This window comes from Brachyistius frenatus, unplaced genomic scaffold (assembly GCF_029030835.1).
Source record: "Brachyistius frenatus isolate BFR_SWC_R1_liver_20210118 unplaced genomic scaffold, ASM2903083v1 Contig_398, whole genome shotgun sequence".
In the NCBI taxonomy this organism is placed as follows: Eukaryota; Metazoa; Chordata; class Actinopteri; family Embiotocidae; genus Brachyistius; species Brachyistius frenatus.
This window is the reverse complement of record NW_027210997.1, coordinates 982-13,655: the sequence shown is the minus strand read 5'-3', so window position 1 is coordinate 13,655 and position 12,674 is coordinate 982. Positions and strand designations below refer to the sequence as shown.

The 12,674-nt window shown below is 42.8% G+C and overlaps 1 protein-coding gene across 1 annotated transcript; it reads left to right on the top strand.

Moving 5' to 3' along the window:
• Nucleotides 1-1,494: 1,494 nt before the first annotated feature.
• Nucleotides 1,495-12,122, top strand: tgm2l (transglutaminase 2, like). Its single transcript, XM_069724839.1, has 15 exons — nucleotides 1,495-1,510; nucleotides 2,035-2,205; nucleotides 2,671-2,901; nucleotides 3,897-4,015; nucleotides 4,490-4,618; nucleotides 5,044-5,221; nucleotides 5,451-5,586; nucleotides 5,995-6,098; nucleotides 6,331-6,473; nucleotides 6,592-6,691; nucleotides 7,275-7,420; nucleotides 8,701-8,830; nucleotides 10,144-10,304; nucleotides 11,087-11,223; nucleotides 11,942-12,122. Exons 1-15 carry the CDS (start codon nucleotides 1,495-1,497, stop codon nucleotides 12,120-12,122), a joined length of 2,082 nt encoding a protein of 693 aa, XP_069580940.1.
• Nucleotides 12,123-12,674: the final 552 nt, after the last annotated feature.

The window sequence follows — 12,674 nt, the reverse complement described above, 5'->3', positions numbered from 1 at the left end:
CAGACACGCACACAGTGACCACTGAGAAATGTAACACGATGCAGTGAGATTACAAGCCACACTAAAACATTGAGTTTCTCTCAGTCTGCCATCATAGTCTCTTCTGCAGATGCTTTTAAACTGCTTAGCTTCAAATAAACATGAGTCAGAGCTACTTTTGTCCACAATAGTTTCACAGTAAAAACTCTAAAATTAAATTTGTGAAATGTACTTCCTATGTTTTTAAAGTGGTAGAGGCCTGTTTTTTTTAATTGTCTTATTGTAAGTCGCTTTGGATAAAAGCGTCAGCTAAATGAAATGTAATGTAATGTCTTAATGTGGCTGTCAAAATTTAGGTCAGAGTTCCTAACTACGCCAGGATTTCTGGCTTGATTTGTAGACTTTAGTGTGTGTAGTCATGGAATCAAGCGATATTAACATACTGTTTTAAGTCTTCTCGTTGGCACTTTTTATTGAAATCCTCTATTTATATATTGATGGGTTGATATTTTCCTTCAATTATTGGCAGAGTTTTGGCCCACAGTTATCACTGACAGACTTTTTGTCTACCTACCTTTCTCCTTTCTTTCTTTTTTGTATCTTTCTCTTTTTTTTTGTCTTTTTCGTTCTTTTTTCTTTCATTCTTTTAATCTTCTTCGGGGCCAAAAACTGTGTGCAGTTGTTCACACTTATTTGTTCGATGCCCTTTATTCAGAAAATGCCAGAGACTATTGTCACGTGGTGATATGCTATGTGTAGTGTTTCATCTCCATTCTAATAAAGTGAGATGTTATAATATTCTGTGATCTGAGCAAGGGGGAGCCTGTAGATGTTAAACCGAAAAGGCCTGAGAAAGGACCCCTGTGGAACTCCACATATGATTCGTTGGCCCAGATTCTTAATTACCATTCAACATGAAAGTCATTAGCAACATTGCTGTACGTTAAATTCACATCATCCTCTTCTGTCCTTTCATGACAAATATATAACTGAGATGAGTATTACAGCCTCCTCTTTGAATGCAGTGATATGTGATCACTGTGGGTCAATAGTTTAAACTTCTCAGCACAATGACTGTCGATCACGATTGGAGTTTTACCACAGGAGTGACTGGATGTTAACTCCTCCACTGACTGGAAGAGTGCTGACGCTGTCTTCCAGATGTGCTCTCTGAATCTCCTTCATGCACTAGCCACTGCAGCGTCCACCCGTCAGAACACTTGGCAACAAAGACCCCAGTGTCTGAGGAGGGATGAAAAACACACTTTAAACTGTCACTCACACAGTGTAAACACACTCATGCATGTACACACCCACAGATGACTGCAGGTTTTTGGGAAGTGATGTCAGAGGTCACAGGGTGAGGTGGAGGGTTGAGGTTTGGGTGAGTGTGTCAGAGAGGTGAGAGGGCGGGTCTTGTTCTATATAAATAAAGGACTGTGATGGCTACAGAACGAAAAGAAGAGTGTGAAGACACTTGGAGCAACGTCTGATAGACGAGGAAGAATATCTGCAATGGAAAACTACAAGGGTATGTGACTATAAATCTATCGATTACTGTTAATACTTATCATATATTACTCGTATAAAAACCTTGTGGGATGTTGATGTGAGTAAAAAATGTGCTGATGTACGGCTCAACATTTAGGTGGGATATGGTTCATCCTTATTCCTGCTACAAATGCAAGGGAAGCTTTTTACTGAAGCAAAGACAGTGATTAAGATGTGCCAAGGGAGGCAAGAAAAATAGTGCAAACACATTTAAATTTGTAAAATTCTTGCATTTATGGAATTCAATTTTAAGGAAAAATGGGCCATTGTGGAAAATAGATGAGACATAACAGTAATTTTCAATTCCCAAAATATAAAACTATTCCTTTAAAATAAACTTATGTATTGAAGACATAATAATCAATTTCAACCTCATTTGAGCCTTTATTAAGAGGCTGCAACTCTTCCATCTGCGCCAGTATTTTATCATTAACAGGACCAGCAGCCGCAGACCTTCTTCATTGCAGACTGATGCTTGAACTCTGCCTCTGTTGGTCTCCTCAGGTTTGATTCTTGACGTAGATCTGAGGAGCCGAGAAAACAACGGGGCCCACCGCACCAGGGAGATCGATCGGGAGCGCTTGATTGTCCGCAGAGGTCAGCCTTTCTCCATCACTGTGCAGCGCTCCAACTCTGAACCCTCCAAACACCACCTGGAACTGGTCCTGCACCTCGGTGAGTACTGCCTCAACTGGAGGAGAGTTTTCATGCATTACAACGACATTTTATGATGAGAGGCGGTTCAAACTTGATGAACCCCTGCACATACATCATCACGATTTTAATCATCTGAGTGATTTTAGGTGACGAGTCAGAGTAAGAGGCTGAGCTGAAAGTTGGTTGAACAAGTTCATTCATTTCGGCGATGGGAAATCTTGCTAATCAGGAAGATAAAACATTTCACACGGGGAGCTCCATATAGTCTACTTTTGCAGGGAGAATGTGGAGCCAACACTTCCTCACCTCAACTGAAACGTGTCTGTTGGTGTGTTTCTGTCAGTTTATTGTTGGTATGTTTGTGGGATTTGTTAACGGTGACACAAACATGGAGGTTCAGCGGCTTTCTTTAATGATGCACAGACAAAACCTTTTCTTGTCCTGACTATTCTGTTTAATTCAAATGTATTTTTTCTCCTTCAGGTAAAAGAGACGAGGTGGTGATCAAGGTTCAGAATGAGCGAGGGGCCGGAGACAAGTGGTGGTTTAACCAGCAGGGGGCGCAAGATGAGACGCTGATGACGCTGCACAGTCCAGTGGACGCTGTGATTGGCCAATACCGACTGGCTGTGCTGATGATGTCACTGGACGGACGCATTTTGGACAAAATGGACAACATCCGGTTCCACCTGCTCTTTAACCCGTGGTGTAGAGGTAAAGGATGAAGCAGCCGCCCTCTGTTCTCTGCTTCCTCGAACACTTCAGACTTTCAACATTGTCACGCAGCTCTGGACGTTGAGTTTGTAGAGTCACAATCCAACCCAGTATCACGGCAAAGCGTGCAATAGACATCCCCGTCCACTACAGTAAAACATGAGATATTGATGCTTTGGGCTGTGTAGACATGAAAGTTACACGTTTTGTAAGCGTGAAACGTATACAAACGTAAAAGTCATGTCACGCGAGACAATGTGAACAAGGTCCCGCAGCAGAGGTTTTGAAACCAAGGACAAAGGACATTTTTTGGCGTTATTAGGAGGTCAGAGTTTCCTGGTAGCCGTAGTCACAGACTGCCATGTGGGACGATGAGGTTTGATTAAAGGTGTTGACGACGTTTTTCTTGAGTTTTTTTTTTTTTTTTTTTAAACACTAAACATGTCTTTTTGCAAAAAGTTTAATTTTCCTGTAAATCAGACGACTCAAAGCATGCAGTAGGTTTTATTCTCATCCATTGCAGGGGAATGTGTAACTTTCATGCCTAGACAACCCAAAGCGTGGCTATCATACACTTTGCTGTAGTGGACAGGCGTGTCTATTTCATGTTTTGCCGTGATACCAGGTTGCACAATCAGACAAGATTTTTCATTCAATCACTCAGCAGAAACACATCCCGTTTTATGAGGCAGAGGAGCAGAGGTCTCTGCCCTCATCCTCTCTCTCATGATGAAGACACAAACCATACGACAGATCCCTGTCACAGCTGTGTGTTTGTGACGCTCCAACTTCGTCTCTGTGAGACGTTTTTCTCAAACGTCATAAAAACAGCGACTGACGGAGTTTCTCTCAGACCTTCAGCTTCTGTTGAGCTGCAGCTTGATGCAGGTTGTTTTTGTCAACGAGGCCCTCAGACAATGTGACCTTTGATCTCTAGATTCTCTCATATGGTGATCGAGGACACAAAACTTCTGCTTTAACTGTGTGTGTTCCAGATGATGTTGTGTACCTGCCTGATGACAGTCTGCTCCAGGAGTATGTGATGAATGAAGATGGAGTCATTTACATGGGGACATGGGATTACATCAGAAACATTCCCTGGAATTATGGACAGGTAACACACACATACACACACACACACTGTGTGAATGAATGTGTGTGTGTGTGTGTGTGTGTGTGTGTGTGTGTGTGTGTGTGTGTGTGTGTGTGTGTGTGTGTGTGTGTGTGTGTGTGTGTGTGTGTGTGTGTGTGTGTGTGTGTGTGTGTCAGGTCAGTGGCTTCCTCGTGTGAATTGTCACAGCAGTGTGACAGCGGAGGCTCTGAGATTTCAACTGGATCAGGACATCAGTTTGTTGGACGAGAGGTGACAGAATGTAACAAGACCACACAAACAAGAGGACAGACAGAAGGACAGAAAGACAGGAGGACAGACAGGAGTATAGACAGAAGGACAGATAGACAGACAGGACGACAGAGAACAGGACAGACACGTCTAACAGCTCCAGAAGTGTCTCCTGCTCAACAACCAACCGTCTCTGTCCCTCTCTCCTGTTTTCTCTCTGTCTCCTCGTCCCTCTCTGTCTCTCAGTTTGAGGATGAAATGATGGACATCTGTTTCGAAGTCCTGGACAACTCAAAAGACGCCCTGAAGAACTCAAAGATGGACGCCGAGCGCAGATGTGACCCCGTCTACGTCAGCAGGACGATCACTGCGATGGTGACAAACTCTTCTTCTCTCTTCTGACATCACTGACAGTTTAACAACATGGACGTGGTGCGGTTTGTCCCTCTGGTAGCTCACATGATCCGTCTAACATGCAGTCCATCAATGCTGCAGAGGATATCTTCGGTCTTGTAGTTCTTTCTGAAAATGCCCTTGTATGCTGTGAGCAGAAATGACAGCAGCTTTTTCAGAATCAGTAGAAGAGTGCAGTGAAGTCAGTAGAAACAGTAAGTGAGAACCTGCAGACATTTTAATAGGAAGTGACCTGTGACGTCTTCAGAGTGTAATTAAACTGTCCTCACTGTTGGAAAGGTGATGTCATCATGAAGGAGACATCTTGTCCATTGTCTTAAAGGTCTCATATTTGTGATGTGCAGATTTAAAGATGTGTCCTCCACACCTTGTCTCCCCCTTTCCAGGTGAACTCTAATGGGGACAAGGGCGTGTTGAGTGGCCGTTGGAACGAGCCGTACACCGACGGAGTCGCGCCGTATCGATGGACCGGCAGCGTGCCGATCCTCCAGCAGTGGAGCGAGGCTGGGTTCAGAGAGGTCAAATATGGCCAGTGCTGGGTGTTTGCTGCTGTCGCATGCACAGGTGAGGTTGCACAGGTGTCACAGAGTTGAGGAGAGTTTAAGAACAACAAACTCTGTCTTCATACGTACAGTTTATTCATCTGAACTGAGTGTCCAACACTGAAACCTTCCAATCAGTACAAAAATCTGATGAAAACTGAGGCTGATTAGAGGAGTCAAATTTAAAAGAAGAATAGAAAGCAAGAAGTGAAGAGTGAAGCGTCCCAGTCTGATGTGTGTTATCTCCACAGTGCTGCGCTGTCTGGGAATCCCAACACGCCTCATCACCAACTTCTCTTCAGCCCACGACGTTGACGGAAACCTCGCTGTTGACATCCTGCTGGATGAAACACTGGAGAGTAGAGCAGGCAAGAGAGACAGCAGCTGGTAAGAACACACACCGATAGCTGTAACCTGACTGCACCACAGGCCTGTCAATCAAACAGACACACCCCCAAAAACAGGTCTTCTTGAATCTTCTTTTCTAATGAATGAGGGATTATTTTCAGATGGACCTCCAGAAAACTAATAAGAAGGAGTGACTTTAGCTAACAACACCGAGATAACTGATGGACACATTTTATTCACTTTGGATTTGATGAGAGAAGTTGAATGGGAGTCTATGGAGCCGGAGGCTTTTTGTAGCTGACCTCTAGTGGCACTCGCTGGTATTGCAGTTTAAGACACTTCTGCATCGGAACCATTTTATAGACCTGAAGCTATGAACACTTTTATATACATTAAATATTCGGTAGACATTTGATTATTAAGGTCATGTGACATGTCTTCTTGTAGGAACTTCCACTGCTGGGTGGAGTCCTGGATGAGGAGAGATGATCTCCCCAAAGGAAATGATGGCTGGCAGGTTTTGGACCCGACCCCTCAAGAACTGAGTGATGGTAGGTTCCTCATTTTTTAATTCACAGCTCTGTCTTTTGTCTACCCTTTTCATCCAAACTAAAACTCTTCACCCCACCTAATGATCTTTGATTGGATTCGAAGCTGGCTTGTGTTCCTTGTTGAAAACCAGAGAATCAAACTGAGTCGCCATTAAAACCGACAAGTTTCCTGTCACTGTGTCGACTCTTTGGCACAGGAAACACTTTAAATAAATGTCTGTCTGCTCTTCAGGGGAGTTATGCTGCGGTCCGTGTCCAGTGACGGCCATCAAAGAGGGAAATCTGGGAGTAAAGTACGACGCTGCGTTTGTATTCGCTGAAGTGAACGCTGACATCATCCAGTGGATCCTCCAACCGGATGGCCAGCGGCAGAAGGTGACTGGCTTTTTGTTCCGACTGGCTTTCATGTTCATGTTTCACCATCTTCACGTTTTAGGTCTAAAGTTAAAGGAGCAGATTGAATGCTAATGGCCTCTGTGGTTGTTGATTACAGATCAACGTGAACCAGAGCAGCGTGGGGAGGAACATCAGCACCAAAAGTATTTACGGAGACTCCAGAGAAGATGTCACTCTACACTACAAATATCCTGAAGGTTAGAAAGCACAGCACAAAGGAATACATAGATCAGGGTCAATCACTGATCAGCCTTTATTGATTATAGTTTAGTTCAGTGTGTGCATTGCTGTAGTGGACGGGCATGTCTATTTCATGCGTTGCCGTGACTCTGGTTTGAAGTGTGTCAGTTCTATGAACGCCTGTGAAATTGGCACATCCGTCCACTTCAGTAAAATGTGAGATAGCTATGTTAAACGTTTTCCTGTAGTGGACACAAATTAAATCTAGTGCATGTTTTAAGCCATATGATTTACAGGAAAATACAACTTTTTTCAAAAGCATGGTTGAGTTAAGAAACAAAAAAACAACTCAACAACATTGTCACCTCCTGGAATCGAACATCATCGACGCATGGCTGTTATGAGGTGTGTAGATAAACGAACCCAAATGCAGACACACAGCAAAAGTCTCACGCTTTGCCTTGACACTGGGTTGCAGTGTGTCACAGTGCTATGTGGCCTCCTCCTGTTTTACCTGCTCATCAAAAGACACAATGTCATGAGATTGTTTTATGCTGAGACTCGGGGTTTGAGTGTAATTGAGAAACATCTCGTCCTCAGGCTCCAAGAAGGAGAGAGAAGTGTACCAGAAGGCTGGACGCCGGGTCACCGAGCCGACCAATGACAGTGCAGAAGCAGAACAACTGCAGCTGTCAGTCAAGCACGCTAAGCCTGTGTTTGGGACAGACTTTGATGTGATTATTGAGGTATGGAGAGTTCAGGCTGCGACTGAATTAAGGAATGGATGAAGTGGGGAATCCAGGGCTGCTGTTGTGTGGCTCTAGACCAGGGGTGTCCAAACTACAGCCCGTGGGCCAACTGCGGCCCATGGTCCATTTTTAATTGGCCTGCAGCAAATTCAAAAAATGTAATGGAATATGGCCCACACATGAAATTTGCACTTGACTGTATTGTACTTCTTGATTTCTACTCGATTGCATGTGATGAGAGCACAGACGCCACAGACACCGCGCAGCTGTTAATTTTTTTGCGGGGAGTTGATGATAACTTTTGCATTACGGAGGAGCTGCTTGATTTTAGGAGTCTAAAGGGCACAACAAAGGGTAAGGACATTTTTGAAGCTGTGTCTGATGCAATTGACAAAATGGAACTTAAATGGGATAAGCTGTGTGGAGTCCCAACGGACGGGGCTCCAGCAATGACAGGGGAGCACAAAGGAACGGCCTCAGTGGTGCACCAAGGTGGGAGAGTGGAGGCGAGGCTGTTAACATGCATGTGTGAAGCTTTGTCTCTTTGAGACACAACTACGCAACTTCAATGTTGTGTACTTCCCCACCTCATCTGAAATCAAATGTGCTTTTCCAAAGGCCAACCTTTCTGCTAAAAGGGGGAAATATGTGTCTGTGATCACATCTCTTATGACAGAATTCAATCAGCGCTTCCGAGACTTTTCTGTCATTGAGAAAGAAATCAAGCTGTTATCGACTCCCTTATATGAGTTAAAAATATATCACACAGTATTCATGTGTTGAAAAGCCCAATTACTTAATAAATTCAGCTAATTAAAGTTGATAACATTTTCTAACAAGCGTTAGTTGATGTCTTAACAACCCCAGTAACTTATTTGCATAACTAACTTGTAAATAGACCCATCCCCTTGTTCTCTTCTTTTTCCCTCTTTATACAGGGCTGTGAAGGGGGATCACCATCCTGACTAAAAAGAAATCTGAGGCAGCTGTTTTGAGAATGAGCCGTTAACCCTTTTTGTAACAAAATGAATGAAAACCCGTTAATGGAAAGTTGTGATGTAGGCTGTTTTTTTTTAATTTAAACATATTCAATTATCAAGCATAACTTACCTACTTTTGATTGATTTTGTTAACTTTAATAGTGGCCCAGCCTTTCGTATATTTTTCTGTATTTGGCCCTCAGTGAAAAAAGTTTGGACACCCCTGCTCTAGACTGTTCTACCCACTAAGTTCGGTCAGTCCAGGTCTAAGTGATGATGACTCCGTTTTGTCTGCAGGTGAAGAATGAAGGAGGCAAAGATGCTCGTGCCCAGCTGACCGTGCTGGCCTCGGCTGTAACTTACAACTCTCTCCACCGGGGGGCATGCCAGAAGCAGACGATCACTGTGACAGTCCCAGCTCACAAAGGTCAGTGAATCAAATAAATCCTCAAAAACCTATGGATGTTGGAAAACAACATCAGTGCTCTGCGTCTCATGCTGGGCTCAGACTGAACGAATTCAGCCTGATTTTGACAAAATTTTGTCATCAACAAAAAGCTTACTGTGTTCAACAACAGTGATGTCACCTATTGGTTTGTGAACTGCCATTATAAAGCCTCGAGTTTTAATTTTCATCTTGCTAGTCCTCGCCAGGTTGGAGCTGGAAGTGACCATATTTGGATGAGCTGGGGAGGAGCGAGTGGTCCTATGTCCCGCCTACTGATAGCTGTAACCTGACTGCACCACAGGCCTGTCAATCAAACAGACACGCCCCCAAAAACACATCTTTTTTAGGCTTATTTCTAATTAATTACAGGATTATTTTCAGATGGAGCGCCAGAAAACTAATAAGGTGGAGTTAGTTTAACTTTAACGTCAAATTTTATGAGACTAGTTGAATGCCAGTCAGGGGCTTTTTGGAGCCAACCTCTAGTGGCACTAGTTGGCATTGCACCTTAAAACACTTGCATAGGCCTCATTTGTCAGACCCGGAAGCTACGTCCACTAGTACACTACTTATATGCAGTCAGTGATCCGACCCAAATATGAACGGTGGGAACAACAAATGGACCTTTTAGTGTGACATCATTGAAGAACACTGATGCAACCTCTGGGACATCGAACGAAAAGCCCAGAATGTCAGAAATTTCTTAATTTTACCTGCCTAGTTTTACAGATTCCTACGACATGCTCCTTGACTTCAAACAATAGAATCACAGACTGCTCTCTATTTGGAAACATGGTAAAGACAAAGTGGGATCCTGCAGGTGTTGCTGTCAGGTGGAACGATGGAACAGTCACACGGTTCATTGAGCTGTGGTAACAATACCTGTGCCTGTTTGACGTTTCGGGAGAGACGACAGAGTAAAATCAACAGATTTTGGTGAGAAACAGCTGAGGACCTTCAGCAACCTGCTGAGTAACAGCCATGATTGACAGCTTCATGCCCCTCTTCCCAGACGACACAGGAACTCGACGTGAACGATGATTGGTCTGAGTCATACTTGTAGTGTTGTCAGTCTCCTAACAAAGACACAGCGAGAATTTATGGCTTTTAGATTGCCTCATCGGGCTAATTTTCCTGTTCTTTTAATTCTGTAGTAGTTTGATGCATCATTGACTGTTTACTGTGTGTGTGTGTGTGTGTGTGTGTGTGTGTGTGTGTGTGTGTGTGTGTGTGTGTGTGTGTGTGTGTGTGTGTGTGTGTGTGTGTGTGTGTGTGTGTGTGTGTGTGTCCAGCTCATAAAGAAGTGCTGCGTCTGCACTATAACGATTACTCCAGGTTTGCCTTTGAGCATCAACTGATCAGGGTGAAAGCGTTCATTGAGGCTCCGGGGCAGAACGAACCTGTCATGACTGTGGCTGACATCCCACTGAGCACACCTGAAGTTCTGATACAGGTAAATAAAGACAAACCCTGGAACATTAAGTTATTTATCCAAGTTAGGGTTGAAACTATTAACTACCAAAGGTCTCAGTCAGTCTCACGATGCAGGAGAATTACACACTAATCACTGCAAGAGCTGATTTTACCTCTGCTAAGGCGGTCAGGTTTTCAGGGTAGGTTGATTGTTGGTTTGTCGGCAGCCTGATGGAAAACTGCTGGTCTGATTTTCATGAAACTTGGTGGAAGGCATGGGCAGAGGCAGAATGCATACAATTTTCGAATGGATCCCAATCACAGGGCCAATTCACAAATCAAATCAAATTTTTTATTTTTATTACCATTACAGGATAAAGCATTTAGACTACTAAACGCCATGCATATTAAAACCCAGCAAAAACAGGCCATTCCAGAAATCCATTGACTCCATGTCAAAATCCACATTCATGGGTAATAGGTAATCTTCTGCAATATTTCCTGGCCACAACTCTTGGGGGCAGTGTTTTCCATTTCAAAGCCATTAGTGTTGTATCGTTGTGTGAGAACTCAGAAAATGCCCTCTTTTTTGTCTTTTCTCTGACTAATTTGCCTCGAATTTACAGTGGTGGAAACTCAAACAGGAATGTTTGAAAACTGACATTCATGTCAGTTATTTTTAATCAAAAATGGGCATTTGTCTGACAAAATCTCCCAAAATCCCCCTAGCAGTGCTCTTTTAATATTTTGTGTTTTGAGATGAACTCTAAAGTTAATCTTATACACTGCCATAGACCAAAGACTTGTCTCCCCTTGCTCCAGGTTCCTGGGAAGGTTGTTGTATGGGAACAAGTGACGGCCTACATCTCCTTTACCAACCCTCTACCAGTCCCTCTGAAGGGTGGCATGTTCACTGTGGAGGGCGCTGGCCTGCTGTCTGCCACTGAGATCCATGTGGAGTAAGTAAATAGTCCACTGCCTTCATTATGAGACATGTATGACAAAGAACCAACTAAAAATGAGGTCTATAAAAATGTTTTGACCTCTCATCTGCATGCAAGCACCAATTTAGGTCAGTAAAATGGAGATTTGTTTTTTAAAACATTCTCTGAGGTGCAGATTTTTTTTAACACTCCAGTTGAGTAACACCCCCAAAAACGTGTGTTTGAGGCCTAATTTCTAATGACGATATGCTGACTTGTGGAAAAAAAGTATTTACTCAATATTTCATGAGAAGTTCAAAGGCAGTCTTTTGGAGCCACTTGGAAGCTACGTTCACTTTTATACACAGTCTGATTAGAACTAGCAGTTTGAAGTTGAAGAAACAGTTGTCAAACAACTATAAATCAATAAATACTTATATATTTATGATATTTCTTCATTATCTCCAAAGGAAAACAAGTTCACTTTGACGCTCAAAATGTTTTTCTTTGGTAACTGACATATTGATGTACTTTATTGCCACCTACTGTCACGCCATAATTATATCCATTTTTAAAGTGTTTTTTGCTTTCTCGTGTACACAAAGGTATTATATAAAACAATTGTCCGAATTTTATTTTAATCCTTTTTTCTTAAACAAAAGGGCAAAACATCTGTTTAAAACAATATCCGTATTGGTGTGGACATGGTCTCATTGACTTTTAGTGTGACTTATTCATTGTTATTCTTTTGCAGTGGTGATATTTCTCCAGGCCAGAAGGTGTCCGTGAAGCACTCCTTCTCACCCAGGAGGACCGGGGTGAGGAAGCTCCTGGTGGACTTTGACTCTGACCGGCTAAAGGACGTGAAGGGAGTTACCACTGTGATCGTACACAAGAAACACAGAAACAACTCCCCTGTCATTACTAGGTTTTAATAAAAGCAAAAATTTGACTGAAACCAGATTGTGAGATAATGTGACAAGTCCTGTGTGAGGAGCATTTGCTCTCTTTCAAAGTAAAGGAAATCGACATATTCCAGGACTTTTGCATTATTTCTGACACCTGGTTTTAAATTCCCAGAAACACTTTAAATGAAAGTCTCAACCCAACCGACACATAAACAGGGTAAGCAGTATATTTAGCATTTTGTTTTTAGTGCTATTTCTTGTTCTTGTCCCATATTTACAATTGGGTTAGAAATCATGACTGCTTTTTGGGCTGTGACTAGTCATTGCAATAAAAAAAACATCAGTCATTCAGTTCAGAGGTAAAAAAAAAAAAAAAAAGGTTTTGTTGTCTATTAAGCACGCAATGAAACAAAATCTGTTTTTTGTTTTTGAACTGTTTTCTAATCTGTGGGAATACAGTTTGAAAAGAAATTGACTTCGTGTGTGTGTGTGTGTGTGTGTGTGTGTGTGTGTGTGTGTGTGTGTGTGTGTGTGTGTGTGTGTGTGTGTGTGTGTGTGTGTGTGTGTGTGTGTGTGTGT

Excerpts from the sequence above, each read along its gene's own strand:
- tgm2l (XM_069724839.1), top strand. Across the intron at positions 6,099-6,330 it reads CCCTCAAGAACTGAGTGATG|GGGAGTTATGCTGCGGTCCG; the intron begins GTAGGTTCCTCA and ends TCTGCTCTTCAG. Across the intron at positions 11,224-11,941 it reads GCCACTGAGATCCATGTGGA|TGGTGATATTTCTCCAGGCC; the intron begins GTAAGTAAATAG and ends ATTCTTTTGCAG.